The sequence below is a fragment of the Notamacropus eugenii genome, chromosome 3 (assembly GCF_028372415.1).
Source record: "Notamacropus eugenii isolate mMacEug1 chromosome 3, mMacEug1.pri_v2, whole genome shotgun sequence".
Lineage (NCBI taxonomy): Eukaryota > Metazoa > Chordata > Mammalia > Diprotodontia > Macropodidae > Notamacropus > Notamacropus eugenii.
In genome coordinates, this window is record NC_092874.1 from 486,564,075 (window position 1) to 486,582,976 (window position 18,902).

At 53.3% G+C, this 18,902-nt stretch overlaps 1 protein-coding gene across 1 annotated transcript in view; it reads right to left on the reverse strand.

The window, feature by feature from the left end:
• IARS1 (isoleucyl-tRNA synthetase 1) overlaps window positions 1–18,902 on the reverse strand; it is a 34,490-nt gene that overhangs the window by 8,802 nt on the left and 6,786 nt on the right. Inside the window, exons 7-23 of the mRNA XM_072599198.1 lie at window positions 18,709–18,856; window positions 16,857–16,944; window positions 16,621–16,681; window positions 15,938–16,033; window positions 15,109–15,231; window positions 13,795–13,886; window positions 12,904–13,002; window positions 12,466–12,592; window positions 11,966–12,039; window positions 11,651–11,845; window positions 10,092–10,178; window positions 9,322–9,405; window positions 7,695–7,839; window positions 1,786–1,906; window positions 1,490–1,581; window positions 907–984; window positions 215–336 (exon numbers count right to left, since the gene is read on the reverse strand). Coding sequence (XP_072455299.1) covers window positions 215–336; window positions 907–984; window positions 1,490–1,581; window positions 1,786–1,906; window positions 7,695–7,839; window positions 9,322–9,405; window positions 10,092–10,178; window positions 11,651–11,845; window positions 11,966–12,039; window positions 12,466–12,592; window positions 12,904–13,002; window positions 13,795–13,886; window positions 15,109–15,231; window positions 15,938–16,033; window positions 16,621–16,681; window positions 16,857–16,944; window positions 18,709–18,856 — 1,832 coding nt within the window. The remainder of the gene's footprint in view (window positions 1–214; window positions 337–906; window positions 985–1,489; window positions 1,582–1,785; window positions 1,907–7,694; window positions 7,840–9,321; window positions 9,406–10,091; window positions 10,179–11,650; window positions 11,846–11,965; window positions 12,040–12,465; window positions 12,593–12,903; window positions 13,003–13,794; window positions 13,887–15,108; window positions 15,232–15,937; window positions 16,034–16,620; window positions 16,682–16,856; window positions 16,945–18,708; window positions 18,857–18,902) is intronic.

The window sequence follows — 18,902 nt, forward strand, 5'->3', positions numbered from 1 at the left end:
CCCCTCTAGAGCGCATCCTCAGCCATGTGCCAGGTTCTCTGAATCTGTAGGTAGGTGTGGAAGGATTCTCCTTCCTTACAGCCCTTCTCATGGCCTAGGAAGAGGCCTTAGTTTTCCCATCCCTGGAAGGGGGCCGTCCTCCCTGCTCTAGTGAAGGGGGGAGCAGGCGTGATCAGACAGGGAAAACCCACCCGTGGAGTATGTCAGTGCTTACCGGACATGAGGAAGCATGAGGTAGTGAATGCTCAGCACGTCTTTCTCCTGGACAGAGGCTGGGTCAATGAGGGTCTTCAGGTTCTGGTAAATCAGCTCAGTGAGGAAAGGAGTGTAGGGGGCCTGTGTAAAGGAGAGAGAAGAGGGCACCCACCTGGTACAGCCACTGATGGCATGGTGCAGTGATCTCTGACAGCAAGGGATACACACACTCGAGGGACAAATGGCCTGGCCCTGTGACTGGAGAGGCTGCCCTCACCAAGACAGCGGCCAAGTGAGGCCCCCATTCAGTTGGGGCAAGACTACTCCCCAACCCTCTATGAAGGGGTAGAGCTGGGGGCAACAGAGCTTATGGGGAAACATGTACAAAATGCAGAGGATCTGCTGCTTTTCTACATGCTGTATGTGCATGGCTCCCAAAGCCAAATGCCCCCACTTTAGAGCTAAAACATGAATTTAAAATCAGACCTGAAGAGGTGGGCCAGGGGAAAGGGGTAAGACTGGGATGTGACTTGGCAGGAGCAAGGCTGACAACTGTCCAAAGGCCCCAGGCCCGGCCCCCACCATCGACCACTTTATTCAGCAGGATGCCCTAGTCAAGAGGCTGCTTAGCAATGGATATGCTGGTGCCCTTGCACGACCTGAAGAACCTGGGGGCTTAGTGAGGGCAGGAGTGGGCATGCGCATACTTACCATCAGTTTGCACAGGGAGAATAGAATGCTGAATAAAGTCTCTAAGGCCATGACACAATCACTAGTCCCATTTTCACCCTAAAGAAAAAAGATCCTAAAAACCACTCTGTTCCTATTCAGTGAGGACACAGAAAAATGAAGTTTGTCCTTTTGCTCCACAGGGTCCCTGTGGGGAGCCCTCTCCCCTAAAGGACTCCCCTTCTCTCTGCGCCCTCCAGGGGAAGGACAAATACAAGTGAGAACCCCTCCCTCCCCCTAAGGCATGTGACCTCTGGGGGCCTCAGTGTCTTCATGGGCACACAAGGATTGCCAGGTGCCTCCCTACTCCCAGGGGGCATGCTGGACCCTGAGGTCCTGGAAGGTCTGGCCCTGCTCTGTACCTTAAAGGATTATGGGGGGTGGAGAGGGCCCATGAAGAATCACAGAGCAGCCCTTTGAGAATGGGAGGCCATGGCCTCTGTGGAGGGGTCTTGGGTGCTAGGGCCCTTAGGGGATGGTGCCTTCCTCCACCACCCTGACCGACTCCCTGAACGCCCCCAGACCCTGTGGAGCCCTGCCCACCCACTTGTGAGGGGACACTCACCTTGAGCCGCCGGCGGTTCATTCGGACGTACCAATTGGTCAGTATATCCACAAACTTGACTAACCGCGGCACCACGGTATACAGTCGGTAAGCTGACGTGGCCCAAAAGGAAGCAATCAGGTCAACGGCTAGCACTGGCTTGCTGGAAGCTTGCTGGGGGCGACTAAGGCTACAACTGCCCCGAACTTAGCAGTTCCAACTGAGAGGAGGGAGTGCTGGATGCGGCTTTTCCTGATTCCAGGGGCTGGCTTGGGGGGCTGGGAGGAGGGAGCCACCCATTTCCCCCGTGGCCTTACCTGCCATCTCGGTCTCAAAGAATCCAATGAGGGACTGCATGGAAGACAGAATCCAGCGGTCGGTGATGTTACCGCTCTCCCTCACAGCGCTCTCGTTATAAAGGAAGTCCACCTCCTCCTCCTGGCCGGGAAGAGGAGATGGGAACATTTACACTCCAGCAGGGCTGGGGCGAGCTAGAGAAACACCACGTTACAGACAGGGATCTGAGAAAAAAAGGCATGCCAGCCCTGACTAAGGAGCCTCATTATCTGGGCATGGCATTTGAGGGCTTCCACAACTTGGCTCTGACCGCACCCTCTGAGCTCTCCAAGGGCTGGAAATCTTCTCACCTTTCAGGTCACAGCTCTGTGACCCCTCTGTCCAAGAAGATCCCTGATCTCTTCCCCCATGAGGGATCTCTCCTACCTCCAGCCACCATACCCTTCTAAGCAGACCTCAAAAATTCAAATATACCTGCCAGGTATTAAAGCAAGACTGCGCTGGGCAATGGGGACCCAGGGATGAAAAACAAAGCCGTCTCCTGAGAATCTACACTCTCGCAGAGGGTCTAAGAGAAATCCACAAAGCAGCATAAGGTTGATGGGTTAAGAAATTCTACAGAGAGCTTACTAAGAGCCTCCAGCAAGCTCCATCCTGACACCTGGTAAAGGGACTGTTTATGTGAAGGTGGAAATGGCCCAAGAGGGCCACAAAACGTACTGAGGAAGATGCCTAAGCAATACAAAGGGTCTAAACCAAAATGAAATAAAATAAAAACGAACCCGGCCACAGAGAAGAGGATGGCAGCAAGGTAAAATAATCTCTCCTACCCCAAAGAGTGACATCAAACAGTCACAAGCTCAAAGAGTTCCAGGAAGAACTTAAAAAGAAATTAAAAACCAAGTAAGAGAGACTGAGGAAAGTCAAGGAGAAATAAAAGCAATTCAAGAGAATCACAAAAGGAAGTTAACCAGCTGGAAAAGAGAGGTCCGGAATCTTAGAGAAGAAAGATAACCAGAACTGGGCAAGAGGAAGCAAATGGCATTGAGACACCAAGAAACAGTAAAACCAGAAAAGACAAAAGAGGATTTGAAACATCTAGTCAGAAAAACGGCTGGTCAAGGAGAGGTGACATGAGAAACGTCCAACCGCCTGAAAGAGCACGGACACAACGTTACAAGGAGTTACTGAGAAGAATGGCCCTGAAATTCTAGAACAAGGGGAGGAAGTAGGAATAGCAAAAGAAGTCTACACTTTACTACCTGAAAGAGATCCCAGGAGGAAAACTACGGAGAAAACACCATAAGCAACAAGAAACACGTCTTGGAACATTGTATTTCAAAGAGCCAAAGACCTGGGACTGCATCTAAGAATAACTTACGCAGAAAAGCTGAATATTATCCTGAATGAAAGAAAAAGGCTTTCAGGTATTTGTAACAAAAAAAACCAGAACTCAGCAGAAAATTCAATATAAAAGCTTCATAAAAACATAAGGCAAACATCAAAAACTAATTATAAAGCACTGCTTACTTATGATGTATAAAAATATTGTCAGTACTCTTCAAACTCATCAACACTAAGGTAGTTTGAAAGGAAGGCTGAGGCTGAGCTGTAGAGGAGGGGAGTACTCTGAAAAGCAAAGCTGGGTAGGAAAAGGTGGGGCCTGAAAGAAAGCACTACTACGGAGGAAGCAAGTGGGGTGAAGCCTCCCCCTCACCTGGGCTGAGGAGGAAACAACACACACAACTGGAGAGGTTCAGACATCTTCCAACTTCTAGAGGTGAGAAAGCGGGGGCCAGGATGAGGGAGGGACTCTGAGAGGGGCTTGTGGATGGGGAACTCTCAGAGGGACAAGGAAGTGGGGGGAAGATAAGGTTACAGGGACAGGGGAAAAAGAGAGGCTGAGAAAGAAAACAGCAAATAAAAAGGCGGAGGGAAACCGTCATTGTAACTTTGAATGTGAATGGGATATGTAGAGCAGCTTTCTTTGTGGGGGCAAAGAACTGGAAATGGCAGGGAAGCCCGTTAGCTGGGAACGGCTGAACAAGCAGCGGTAGATGCTACTGCAAGAATGGATGCTGAGTGCAGCAGCACAGGAACAGCCCCCCTGTGCGATGGCAGCTTTGACAGACTTAGCCCTTCTCAGCAACGAAGGGCCTAGGACAATTCCAAGGCTGAAGACAGGAAACGCTATCCACATTCAGACAAGAGCCACGAAGCCTTGGTTTACATTTTCTTTCTTGTGGTTTTTCCCTTCGGTTCTTTTTACAACATGACGTTTAATATGACTATGTATGTATAGCCTGTACCAGACTACACACTATCTGGGGGACAGGGGAGGGGAGGAAGAGGGAAAAATTTAGAACTCAAAATTTTATAAAAGTGAATGCTGAAAACTAAAGACAAATAAATAAAATTCTTTTAAAATTAAAAACAAAATGATGAGCTCATGACCTTAGAAAGGCTTGGAAAGACTTGCCCGAGATGATGAAAAGTGAAGTGGGCAGAAGCGGGAGAAGGCTGTATGCAGTAACCACAATGTTGTTTTAAGAACAAGCTGGAGTGATGAAGTCATCTTGGCTGTTTTAAATACACAAACTCAAAACAAAGGACACATGAAGAGAGGCGCTATCTGTACCCAGAGAAAGAACTGATGAAAAGGAGGACGCACAGAAGTTTACATAGATACCTATTTTTGTCTAATGGGATGGGGGGAGGAAAAAAAGGACTTTACATAACTTTGTGGTACATTTGGAGAGACCAGCATGTTGTACGTCGCAGATCTGCGTTTCACATACAATCATCTCTTGTTATACTGAGTTATGCAAATGCTTGTTTTTTCCCATGGAACAAAAATAAAATAACTTTGCAATACAAAAAAAAAGAAAAAAAAGGAACAAGGCAGGAATGGTCAGGCTCCGAAGCAGGAGATCCCCCAAAATGACAAGTCACTGCTGTGAGAGTCAGCCCGGCCGCAGGGTCTGGGCCTAGGCTGACCATCCAACCACTGACTGGCTGAAGCCAAGCTGGACACCCAAGACAGAGCCTGTGTGAGTGAGCCAGGAGACAAAAATGGGAAACAGAAGACAGGGCCCAGAGGTCAGACAAGCAGGCCCAAGAGGCAGAAGGGCCTACAAAGTCAGCAAACGCTTTACTTATCTACCAAGCGCATAGAGACGCGGTGACTGCAGCTAGCCCAAGTCCCGATGAGCAGCGGGGAGGCCGCTTCTAGCACAGAGAAGTTTACGGAGGAGCCTGCTAAGCGAGGCCATGTGGACCCTAACCCCACCTGAAGGAAGATGCCGAGTACAAGGTGGATTCTCACAACTGCTCCCCCCACCAGAGGCTAGACTCTAACCAAGTCCTTGGTGTCCAATGTGGTGCTGGTGAGAACAAAGGCAGAGATAGAGGGGAGGGATGAGTGGGTAACAATGGTGAGGTAGGCATGGGTAGATTCCAAAGAAGTCTGAAGGGGGCAAGAGACAAAAACTGTGGAAAAACTCTTGAACTTCTCTAATAATGAAAGAAGGCTGACAACCAAGACAAGTGAGCCCCCTTCCCATCCACAGAGAGAGGCAGCCACATCTTTACCACCAGTATCTGAAGGGTGCAGACCACACAAGGTCTCTTTGCCCTTCTTGGCCAATTATGAAAACTCACATGATCTGGTAAAGCAAAAGGCTGCTTCAAAGGTGGGTCCAACAACTTCACAGCCAGCCACACACCACCAGAGACAACCCTGTCTGGGAATGCTCTAAGCATAAGTGTCAGGCAAGGCAAAACCAGGGAGATAGCTGTCTGCCAAAGGGGCTCTTCACAGTTCTGGAGGTGAGGCAAGGTGCTAAAAGGAGGTGGAGGTCCTGTGGATGCTCCCGAGAGGGGCACTGCACTCGCTGGGCCAGGCCCCAGAAGCCATGACCATCCACACAGACAGCACCAAGTGGATGAAGACATAACTCAAACTGTCCCATGTGACAGTGGCTGATAAGACAGTACATGTGGACAAGATCACCACAAATTAAAAGGAGAGTGGGCAGGAATACCTTCCGGAAATCACAGCTCGTTCAGTGATCCCCAACTTCTCCCAGAAACAAAGGCCTGTTTTTAATACAATATCCTACAGTCCTGAACATCAAGGACTCCACAGAGGGAAAAAGCATGATAACATCGCCCAGCAGGAGAGGGAAGGATGTGAAGGGCACTGGCAGGCAGGAGTCTACCCAAAACAAGAACTAAGAGGATGTGTGACAAGACTTCTTCAGAGAAGTAGATGAAGGAAAAAGAAGCAGCTGGTCACACAACAAGGAGGCCTAAGTGTGTGTCTGTGGCCCTGGACTCCTTGGAGCGTCCAGAGCAGCAATGGTGTAAAGTGGACAGGATGGGCAGTAACCTATACCCCTGAAGGGAAGGCCCACGCTGGGGAGACTGAAAAGCCTTGAAAGAGGCAGGGCCAAAATGGCGGGGCTGCAGGAAGGAGCATCACCCAGGCGTCCTGTCGCAACCTACAAAGCTGTCAAATAATGCCAGACAATGACCAGGAAGTCACAAAAAAGAGCTCCACAGAGTCAATCTGAGAGGAGAAAGATGGAGATGGAGGGCGCAGGGAGGAGTGAGAGAGAGAGAGAGAGAGAGGAAAGAGAGAGAGCCGAGGACACCAGTGGCCAGAAGCACTCTGCTCCCAGAATACCCCAGTGTCCAAGGACTGAGAGGGGTCCATTTCTGATCTCCACCACCCAGAGCAGTCTAAGAAGGACAACCCAGGGCAGCTGCCAGCCATGTCCTGAACAAAGAACAAGGTCTGAAGGGACAGTTTCTGGCCTCCAGGCCAGGCTGAAGCCCACAGAGGCAGAGCAGGGCTCCCAGATTAGGGACATCTCCAAACTTGCAGGCTCCCCCAGTGGCTAACTGGGGCTGGGGCCAGTGGGAGCTACACAAATGGAAGCAGGGCTCCCTCGCATCCTTGACAGCCCTCCCAGAGCTGGGAGCTCAGCCCACCTAAGGCCTCATTGACCAGAGGCTACACCAGGCACTGGCCCCTAAGAGAAAGTGCCTTCAGGAGCAGGACTCTGCGTGGGATAGGTGAGACCCTGGCCCCTCCAGGTCAGAGCCTGCCTGCTCAGAGAGCACAGGACAGTTCTCTCTGACCTGGCCAGTGGGGCAAAGATCTCCCCTCAAGCCTCCACTCCTCCCACTCCTTCCCCCCTGCACTCTGGGAGGTGCAGGGTCCTTCTGCAACATTTCATCACCTCTCCTTGGGCTAAAGGACTCCCCCCACCCTTTCCTACTCAGCATCCAAGAAAGTCATATGTTGGCTCCCCCTGTCTCTGGGGCCAAACATGAGCTCGTCACTCAGCCCAGACACAGCACGCCAGGCTCCCCTTCATGTACTCCACGCTCCACCCAAAGCAGCTGCTCAACGGGCCTTTGCATAGGCTATAGCCCTTGCCTGGCGTGTCTGCCTTCCTGCACTCTGCCTCAAGAGCCACCTTCTAGGCTCCCAGTGTGGGCATACAACCTGGTGTGGACATGACCTCCTCCCCCACCTCTCCCACATGCAGAATGCCAACTCCTCCAAGACACACCCCAACATGTCTTTCCAGGTCCTCCAAGCTCCTAGGAGTTCACCTTGGCTCAGGGGTCTGGTGATATGCCCTCGCTCACCTAGAAATCTCTGGGGGGATGTCCGGGGAGTCCCCAGGGGCTGACATCGCCCTGCTTCTCAAGATCTGCACTGACAGCCAGGGGCACCCTCCACCAGCCCAGGAGTCCCTCCAGACCCCCAACCTTATTTTTCTCAGAGAGGTCAAAGGCCACCACACATTTCTTATGCCCTCAGCAGGCAGAGGCCACTGGCCACATCCCCCTTCAGCACACCTGGCCTGGGCCCACTCAGACAACGAGGCCCCCCAGGGCCCAGCTCTGCACGCACCTTCTGAAGACGAAGGATATTCTGAATGAGAAAGCGATAGGCGTTGTACCATGGGAGGAGGACGTCCTTGAGGACGTCTCGGACCCCCTCCTCTTTAAATCGCAGATTCTCTGCTCGGACCACAGGGGAGTTAATGAGGTACAGCCTGCAATGATTGAAGAAAGCCATCAGCACCCTGGCCAGGGTGGTCGGGATTCATCAGAGGTCCCCAAAACAGCTGGAAGGGCCTTCCTTCTGTGATGCCCCCATACAGAGCACAATGACAACTGAGGACTGGGGTTGGAACATCAGCGGAGGAACTTCCCACAGGGGACAGCTTTATGTGTGTGCATGGCCAGAGGCTATCTGGGACTATCCTCACTCCCCTTTCTGACACAATTTGGGGAGTGCAAGAAATTGAGTTGGCCGAGATCCAGGACCAGCTGGTTAATGGTTCAATGCCCCCAGGGAAGGAGGTCCCTGTGCTTGGCCTTGTGGTATTAGTTAATCTCTTTATTAAGGCTTGGGGAAAGGTCTCCTTGGCACGCTAACCACACACAAACGGAAAGGCTTAAGGACAAAGCCAAGACCCAAAAGACAGATGGGCTGAACATTCAGACAGATGCCGGAAGGGTAAATAAAGTCCAGCAGATCTGTCCACTATCTATCTACCTGACCAGCACAGTCCGAGGGGGCAAGCAAGGAGGGAACTTGGAGCTCACCAACAGCTTGTCTGAGTAAAAGGAGGCCTCCCTGAAGGATGCCCACTAAATGTCTACCACTGCTCATCACTCCCCTCTGCCACCTGCAGGTGAGGTGGGCATCCTGGGCAGGCCCAGCCCGGCCTCTTGTAGACCGGCCTTGTCTATGCCTCAGCATCCCGCACCTCCACACTGATTCACATGCTGTTGTACAAGAACCCTCCTCTCAGCCCCTCATTAGAGTGCCCCAATGAGCGCCCAGGAGCAGGAACCATGCAGCTGGCTGAATGCCAAGCTCCTCCAAGTGGCTCTCTGGTCCCCCTCTCTCTCCGAGGCATCCAAGCCCACAACCTCAGAATCACCTCAGCAGCACACTCTCACTGCCCCATAACTGAGTAAGCTGACCAATCTCATCCTTTCTATTACTTCCAGGATCAAATACCCCAAAATCAACACATCATAAACTCTTCACAGTCCAGCTCTTCCCCTGCTGTCTTCTCACACTCCAGCCATGTCCATATGCTCATGTATTCTTCTCAGCACAACATGCCATCTCCCACCTCTGTGCCTTTGTATTGCCTGTGCCCTATGCCTGGAATGCCCTCTCTCCTCACCTCAGCCTCTCAGAATCCCTGGCTTCTTTTTCGGCAATGAGGCCTTTTCCAGACTCTCCCTCCTGGCTGCTAGGACACCTTCCATCTTTTCTCCCCAGCCTAACCTGTGAGCTCCGAGGGCAGATGCATTTTGAGCCTGTGCTTGGCACACGGTAAGTGCTTAATAAAGGCCTGCTGACTGTCTACAGTGATGGTCCATGTTCCTGGGAGGCAACAAGGAGATGCCATGTCAGCGGCACCTCTGTTTAGAGGTATAATCAAAATCAAAATGAGTGAGAGAAACCGTGCCTGTCTCAGAACTGCCCCAGGCAGGCAGCGTGGGGTCATGCTCACCGCAGGGCATCAGCTCCGTATCTGCTGATGATCGACATCGGGTCTGGGTAATTCTTCTTTCGTTTGCTCATTTTCTGACCATCACTGGAAAACAAAGGCAGCGTCACTGATGCCTTGGCAAGGCCCAAATTCCTGCCTCAAAAATGGGTTTTTTAAAATGCTCTTGACCTCTGTCAGAGGGATATTGCTGGGTTCTAAATTCCTATGAGCCTGGTCCTCTCTGTGGCCCATGTGTGCTGGGCCACAGAATGCATGCCAATCAAACAGATGCCCAGTGACCGGACAAAGGCCAAAGTTACTACAGTATGTGACGCTGCTGTGAGAATCATGAGCTAAGGTTGCAGAGAACCACAGGAAGAATCCCACAGACCCATGCAGAGTCGAGAGAGGACTCAGAAAAACCCTGACCACCACCACGAGAACAGAAAGAACCCTCAGCCCTGTTAGTGCAGCAACTTGAGAGAAGGGGCTGGACCCCCAAGCAGATGTGCCTCAAACATTTTCATTCATTCACTCATCTGTCCATTCATTCATTCATCCAGAGAAAACAGAAAGCAAGAGGGGAGATCAAAGAAGGGGGCCGTAGGGAGGCCCAACTAGAATTCAGTCAACACTGCCCTGGTTGGTGCTCCCTTGGAGGGGACAGATGGCAGCCCGGTCAGGCTAGCCCACCCTGTAACAGGAGCCTATGAGCGCCTGTGGGGATGGGCTGATGGCTTTCTTCTTCTTGCCTGGGGCCTGCCCCGCAAGGACAGCGAAGGTCTCCATACCTGGCCAGGACCAGCCCGTTGACTATCACGTTCTTGAAGGGAGGCTTCCCGAAGAGTGCAGTGGCCAGGACCAGCAGAGTGTAAAACCTGAGGACAGGACGGGCCCCCTTCAGAGGCCGAGCTTGGCAGGGGGAGGCAGACCCCTCCACTGCCACAGCACTCTTGGAGGAGTCCCCCATCCTGACAAGCAGTCCTCCCAGTGTGCCCATGAATGATCTCCTGCCCCTGGTAGATAGACACTGCTGACCATGAGGCAGTGACTGGCTTGTCCACAGGGGCCCTCCCTGAGCCCTGCAGGCGGCAGCAAGCCCTGGACTCTCAGGACCCACACCATACCATGCACTCAGCCACAGGAACATGTCCTGTACATGTCTCACCCCTGTAATGCAGGGACCATGCTATATCTCCTCTTCTAGTCCAGATCCCAACACAAAGCCTTACATGAGACAGGCAGACAGGGCTACTCTCTCCACCCCCTGCCATCCAATTAGCAGGAGGACAGAACATAGAAACAGTCCCTGTCCTTGAGGGGTCTCTGTTAAAGGATCCTTGGGCAGGTGTAGAGCAATCCCCATCCTGGCCTGCCCCTGGAGAAGTCGGCCCGGCTGGTCCCCAGGACCACTGTGGACCCCACTCAGCAGCCTGGGGCAGGAAATACACTGGGTCCTCCAGCTGGATGAAGAGGGAAAGAGCGCACCAAGCAGACAGCAGTGACACTGGGGACACCAAGAGCCATGACTCTGGGGCAGAGACAGAGGGAAGGTGAGTGGCGCTGCCCTAGGGAAGGCGCCTCAGCCAGGTGGGGGCAGGGGAGTCCTGTGACAGAGGTGATGGGCCAGGCCTGGCCATTTGTTAGAAAGGTGATTGTGAGGGGTGGGAGAAAGGAGAAAGAAGGACTGCTGAAGCATTTGTAAATGCCCACAACAGACAGAAAGGAATCTCAGCCGAGCCAGGCTGCATGCACAGCAACTTCCAAAGAGAAGTCCAGGTTCGACACTCGCAGCTTTGAGTTCCCCTCGGGTTCTGCTTTCCTGCGGCCCCAGGCTATTATGTAAAACGCACAATGAAGACACAGGTCCCACCACAGGCACTGAGGGCCAGCGAGGCACCAGCTCCTGGCTGGCTGCTGGTTGGATGGCATCCATCACCAACCGTGACAAACTCCCACACCACAAATGCAAGGCAGCACAGACCCTTACTGTCCAGGATGTGAACTGGAATGTGCCAAGGCACCACAAGGCACCTCTTTCCTAAGGTGTGCCCCACCAAAAGAGTCATCCAGACGGGCCACATCTGTGGAGGGATTGCAGCCAGCTGGCATCCAAGGACCCAGAAAGCGTTGCCCAGATGGCTCCGAGACCATCTGTCTGACACCTGGCAATTCCATGGGTTGGGGGGTCTGGTCTGGGGAAGTGGGTTCAGCTGCGCTTCTGGGCTCATCTCCACAGACAGTGAAGGCCCTTGCCCCATTCTCCTCTATTCTCTGGTTCCCTGAAGCCTTCCACTGTGTGGCGACGCCAGGGTTACAAAGCCCTGGTGGGATGCTGCCTTTCACTCACCATCCGCGGGTCTGGTCAATGCCTTCGGCAATGAAGTCAGCAGGGAACGCTTCTTCAAACTCCCGCCTGTTCTCAAAGGGGTAGTGGACCTGGGCATAGGGCATGCTCCCACTCTCGAACCAGCAATCAAAAACCTCAGGCACACGGTGCAAGGGACCCTTCCCCTGGCGGGACGGGATCGTCAGCTGGTCGATACTATGGGAGCGAGAGAGTGAGTACTATTGGTGCTGAGGAGGACAGGCACAAGCAGGTTCTGCACCAAGCCCAGGAGAGCTGCCCACCACCACTCAGCCCCACTCAGGGCCCCGCACTGACCTTTCCCTGTGGAGATCTGAGACCTTGAGTCCGGTCAAATCTTCCAGCTCTGCCACAGACCCAACACAGACCACCTGCCGGAAATCGTGACGTGCTCTGTCAGAATCACCAAGCACAACGTGGGCCACAAGTTCTGACACTGAGCACGGGTTGTCAACAAGGAAGGGGATCCTCTTATAAATTAACAATCATGACCCCTAACCCTGTCAGGAATCAGGCAGGTTTGTTCCTCAGAGGGGTGGGCAGTGCACTCCAGTGGCTACAGCCAGACTCGCAGCCAGAGCTGGCACCAGGCCTTGGGTGACCAAGTCTGGTGCCATGATTCCCCAAGGCCAGAGGACATCAGGAGGGGGTGGATGCAGAGGGAGAGAAGGCCCTTCCTTCTTCTGTGAGTGGGGAAAGCCTCTGTCTGCCACTGCACAATGGAGGGGCCTGACAGGATGCTGTCTACACTCCTCCCTGAGGCCCCTGGGCCAGGAGGCTCTTCACTGCATCCTTACCTCTTCCAAGTCATCACTGACCCACAGTGGGATCGGGGTGCCCCAGTATCTGTTTCTGGAGATGGCCCAGTCACGTGCATCTTTGAGCCAATTCCCAAAGCGCTTTTCCCTCACAAACTCAGGAACCCTGCAGGAGAAATGTGGATCATGAGGGCAGAGACACCGCCAGAGTCAGCGTCCTGGGGGGAAGAAACCTCCTGCCCAAATGCTTGGCCAGCGGCTGTCCAGCTTCTTCTGAAGACCCCCCCCCCCCCCCAGAGGGAGGGGCAAGCCCGGGACCTCCTGGGATGGATCCTGTTTGTTAAGAAGACTATTCTGACCTCAAGTCTCTAGATGGGCCTCTGTTGCTTCTGGGTGCACATGTCTATGTGTGTGCATGTGGCATGTGCAAGAGACAGGGCCAGACACACAGAGACAGAGTACGATAACAAGGCTCACCAATAACACTGGTCATTGTTCTCCAGAAGTCTGTCCACCATGTGCTCCACTCTGACAAACCAGCTTGGGACGGCCTTATAAATGAGTGGTGTGTCGGACCTGTGGATGCAGATAGAACAACGGCACAGGACGTCTGATCCATCCTGACCCACACCAAGGCTGTTTTTGGTCCTGTTTGGTCTCCCTCAAGGGCTCTGGGAACCCCACCTCTGGTGTCCCCTTGCACCCTGAACTAGGCCAGCACCCCCACCTCAGGTAAGGGGGGGATGCTACTGAGTGCTGGGAGCAGGCCTTATGTGGGGGAGCATCAGTTTACTTGAGGTTGTGCTGACAGACCCCCAGCCTAGAGCCTGGGTACTAGGATGGGAGATGCTGCCTCGCAGAGCTCTGGGGGTCTGTCCCTCCTCCACGTCTTAGTGCCCAGGGACCAAGGCCTGAGTGAAGGGAAAGGAGCAGTGCTCAAAGGGGGCACTATCAGCTCATATTGCTCCCTGCTATGACACTTCATCTAGGATGTAGCTGCCCCTAAGCCAAGTCTTGAAATGAGCCAGTATTTATCAGGTGCTTACTGTGTGCTGGGCAGGGCAGCGCCTCTTACCAAGCTTGGCTGGTCAGGGCAGCTCTTACTCACACAGAGGTGACTGGCCTGTCCAAACCAATGAGGCCCTCCCCCCCCCCAACAAGGATGCCCCCCTGTCATCTGATGGCACCTGTGCCAATGACATGCCCAGGCTGTTGTGATCATAGCACGGGCCCCACATTCTCAAAGTTTCCCTAACTCGCTCATCTCTGTACGCTAAGAGCCCATCATAGAGGTGGGAGACTGGGGGAGGAAGGGAAGACTACCCTCTGGCTGCCAAAAAACTGTGCCTGTCCCCCTGCCCAGCTTACCTCCAGCAGAAAGGGTAGTTGTGGCTGAAGGTACCAGCAAGGAGTAGTCGGCCTTGCTCTTTGATGGCCTGGATGATGTTCTTATCAGCATCCTGGGAGAAAAGACAAGATACAAAGGGATCCTGGGACAGACAGCCAGGCCTGAGGGGGGAAGGGACAACAGGCGGCACATGGGGCAAAGGCTCCACAAGCCAAATCTGTCTGGCTCGGGGCTCGAGCCCATCACTGAAAAGGAGCACAGCTCCGAAAAGCACCTCACCGAGAGAGGATGTGGGGTCCTCCTGTGGCACTGTGTGCCTCCGGCAGAGCAGGCCTAGGGCCTCCCCCTGCCGCCCCGCCTCCCAGGGCTCAGCCGCAGGCTGTTCATGGTTCCAGGGCCTCTCTCTGCTATTCCTGGCTTTAGGTCACCCTCCGAACCCAAGGTGGGGTGGGAGGGGGACAGCGGCCATGGTGAGAGGCAGAGTGAAGGAGCCAAGAGAGGCACTGAGGGTCTGACTTGGCTCCATGGTGTCAGGCCAGGGTGACTGGCGATGGCATCCCCAAGCGAAGGGTCCGTGAAAGGGGACCGCTGGAATGGTCATGGTCAGCATGGACTATATATCAATCATCCTTTCTGATCTCCCAACCACCCTGGGAGGCTGGGGCTGTTATCATCTCTATCTTACAGATGAGAACACTGAGGCTCTGAGCCATCACACAGCTACTCAGGGTCCGAGGCTGGATCTGCACTTGGCTCTTCATGGCTCAAGGCCCCAGCTGCCTCATCAGGTGCCCAAGCTCTTCTGCTGGGCCTGACTCTCTCCCCATCTGTCTGACCAACCCCACCGGCCTCTTCTGCAGGGGCACTGCCCATGGCAGCTCTCCTTGGAGGGGTCTTGTGTCTGGGGCTCCGTCCCAAGCCCTTTCCCCTCTTGTAATGATCTCATCAGCTCGCATGGTTTAACTGAAGGCCAATCCTGCGCCAGCCCACTAGTCAATAAACATTTATTAACCCCCTACTGTGTGCCAGGCATAAGCAAAGGGCTGTCTGAAGGCCCAGGCTCTCACCAGACAGAAGTAAGACTTCTTGCCAGGATGTGTGCATTTGGAAGCAGTCATGCACTGAGGGTCGGTACCCACCACTGCCACCACGAGCTCATGGCCCCCTCACAGAGGCCTTTAGAGCCCATAGTCAAAGGCTTTCTAGTCTAATGAGACAGGACCTCTGGACACTAGGAGTAGATTAACCTCCCAATAAAGAAAGAAACAAGTGCCTGAGGGCAAATCCGTGGGCAGGAACCAAAGAAAGCTGCTGTTTCTTCTTGGACTTTGTACCTTCACATACTGCCCAGCAAAATCGGTGACCTCAGATGTGAAGCAGCCAGAGGCATCAACAGGACAAATTGGGACAGAGTCTTTCTGGATAATGTTGGAGTCCATGCAGACTCGATAATCATCCTAAAAAAGGACACAGTGGGGCATAAACTTCATGAAGTGGGGAAAGCTGCAAGGGGAAGAGGAGTCCAGGGACATGGGCAGGCATATGCCAGGGGCTTCACTCTGCAGGGCCCACCCACAAGAGGAAGGGTTGGTTACCTGTGGGATGACCCTCCTTGGGACCAGCCTGAGAAGGAAGCCAGCCAGATCTCTCCCATGGCCCCCTGGTTGCCAAACTGCCCTGGGCCCTGGACTAGGAGCTCATCCTGAGGAGATCCTTCTTGGCCTGCCCCTCCACCCTCGGACTGCTGTGGCTCCTCCCTCCTAGATCCCCCTTCTCGCAATGGGTCCCAGCCCACAAAGACTCAGCAAAGCCTCCTACTTGCCTCCACAGGCAAGGGAACCTGTCTGTTACCCACACCTTGTACCCAGATGTTGGGAGGCCCTGTGTGGGTCTTCTCATGCTACTCTGGTCTCAGACTTCCTCTCCTACAGGGGTCTCTACTGTTAATCAGTTAGTCAACAAGCACTGATTAGGGACCTAAGCCCTGGAAATATAAAGGAAGGCAGGAAACCAGCCCCTGCCCTCAAGCTCACAGTCTGCCCCAAGAGCTGCACAGGACTGCGGGGCAGGGAGCGCCTTCGAATGGTGCCTTTTCAGGGTCTCACAGGAGCACCATCCCCCTCCCTTCCAGTCCCGGGACCCATTGACGGTGTCAAGACTCACAGCCCCAAAGTATGGTGCTTGATGTACGATGCCGGTGCCTTCCTCCTCCTTTACGTAGCTATCCACAAGCACGGTGAAGGCGCCATTTTCTCTACACTGCGGGGGAGGCAAGGACACAGCCACAGTCAGGGCACTGGCTGTACTTGAGGGTCAGCAGCTTTGTGAGGCCCAAATGAAGAAGAAGCACTCTTTCCCACAGACCGTAGGTCTGCAGCATCAGCGGCCCCAAGCAGCCCATGCACAACCATGCCCAAAGGGAGTCTCAGAAATCTCAAGTGGGAAAGGCCTTTGAGGTCCTCCAGCCCAACCTGTGCTCAGGGAGGGGGAGCTACCCACTGCCTCCCTCCGCCCCCCTCACCCCAGCGACAGCAGGAACTGGCTCTTTTGTCAGACCCAAGCCCCAGGCTCCACTGGGACAAAACACAACAACAGGGGCTGGGACTGGGATCTGAGCAAGGAGAGGGGAGAAGAGGGGACAGAAGGAGGAAGGGAAGGATGGAAGGAAGACGAAGGAGAGGGATGAAGTCACTACTACGTGTCAGACCCTGTGCCAATTGCTTTACAAATATGATCTCATCTAATCTTGATAACAACCCTGGGAGGCTCCCATGGCTGCCTCACTCCAGGCCAAGCCAAACAAGAGTAGGAGAAGAGGGATGCAGAGAAACTAGAGGCCATCTTACCTTCACAAAATACTCAAACATTGGCTTATAGTGTTTGCCTTTGAGAGAAACACCAGGAAACCTAGAAGAGAAATGGAAATAACGGACACAAGGCTCTTCTATTTGTCCATAAAACTAGATGCTGACACTAAAAGAGGCGCCCAGAAATGTGACTCTCCTGCACCCGTCAGCACTGCAAACCCCTAATGGGCATGGCCAGGTAGAGATGGTGGATCCACAGGGACCCCTGCACTCACCTCTCAAGGATCACGTAGTCACTCTCCAACTTATATACGGCTGCCAATCTGGCTTCCATCAAGATCAGAATCCTTCCTGTGGTGGCATCTGGGAGACCAGCCAAGGGAAGCAGGGGTCAATCACTGGCACAAAACTGCCAGCTGGGCAGGCCCCCAAACCCAGGCACCAAGCAGGGATCCCATGCGTAGTGAGGGAGGACAGAGAAACCAGAGCCTGTAAGGCGACGCCCTATAGCTCAGGTCACCTAAAAGACATGAACTCAAAACCAAAGCCAACAGGTCCAGGGTAGTCAGCCCCAAAGGCACTTGGCCTCCATACACCAAGGGCTCTTCTTCTCTCTCTGGTAGCTGGCTTCCCCACAAAGGGCAATCAATCAGTAGGGGAAGCATGGGGCCTTGCTTTACCAGGCTGTACTAGAGGATGCCGGGGCGGGGGGGGGTGCCTTCTAGATCTGACTCTTATGACTGATCCTGCCCACAAGTAGTGGAAAGGCTGAAGACTGACCAACCCACCCTCCAAGCAACAAGACCAAGAGAAGAGGAGGAACCAAAGCCTCCTCCAAGGGTAGGGACATTTAGGGAAGAAGACCTTTGTAGGCATCCAATATTCTAAACTAGTGAGAGATGTCTTCACTCTAGCAGTAACCATCTGTTCAGAGCCATTAACCTTCACCTGGGGCTCAGGTGATTAGACCCAGAGACTGGGAAGATGGGATGTAGGCTGAGCCTGGCCACTGGTTGATGCTGAGGAGACGAAACCTCTGGAGATTTGCCTGCTTATACTGTACAAAAAGTGTCTTCTAAAAAGTCAGTAGGAATGGAAGTCTTTGGAGTTCATCTTCCCTTAAGAAGTGATCAACCCTTACTAGCAAATCTGTGTCAGAGATGACAGAATTCTCAAGTGGAATGAGACCAGATATCTGGCTCTATGTTCTCTCCACTCACATGTGCACACACATGTACATATATCTATGGAACCAGCTATGAAGCCTGAAGGGGCATCCAAAGACTGAGGTGAAGGATCCATCCCTTTCTTCGTTAAGGATAAATACCTCAGGAAAGAAAAACATTGGCTGACTACAGCATGGACCGTAGGGAAACTTCAGCCAAAGCAACCGGTCAGCCAGCGGAGGTCATGTGTGTGGGAAAGACCAAAGAGTGAGCAGAGAGAGATAAAAATGATGGGGTCCCAAGGCCTCCAGAGGAGACAGGCTCAGCTCCAGCCTGGTCCTGGGGGACTGTGCTGAGAACAGAGTAAGAGACTGAGGACTGCCCTGGAATGGGCATGACCAGAGGCGCTTAGCATAGGGACCACCACTGACCAGAGCCACCATGGGCATCTCTGTTCTCTTTGCAGTAATCCTATATTTGCTCATCGTCCCTCCTGTTAGAATCACAGAACACTTAAAACACACCGGGAGGCTTGGGTTGGGGCCTAACACCACTCTCTGGCACACAGAAGGCGCTTGATAAAAGCGAAAGGATGGATTGCAGTTTTTTCAACCACCAACCTTAGGAGAAAGCACAGGACAAGCCCCAAGGGCTGAATTCAGCTCTTCCCCTGCCCCCAGCCTCCTCAGTAAAACAGTTACCACACCTAAAGGATTTGCTTTGCAAGGTTTGCTTTGCAAACCCCTGATAATGACCAACAGCTTTTGCTGACCACATGCTCATTCAGCCAGCAGCGTTTTAGGGCTTTCTATGAGGAGCTGCTCCTTGAAATTGGCCTGCCATGCTCATGTTCATCCTGGAGCCCCAGAGATAGCAGGGCTTGGGAGACCCCCCAGGAGAAGCTGCAGCCTCCTCTATCTTAGCGATGTGGACTCGCCAAGTGAGGACATCCCATACTTGCCTTGAAGCTTCACGTACTGAAGATCTGGATTCACGCAGAGGGCCAGGTTACTGGGCAGAGTCCAGGGTGTGGTGGTCCAGGCAACCAAAGACACAGTTTCATCTTCCTCCAAAGGAAAAGTGACAAAGATGGAAGGGTCTTGGACATCCTGAAATGAAGAAGCAACCATCTTGAAAAGCGGTCCAAGCGCTCAA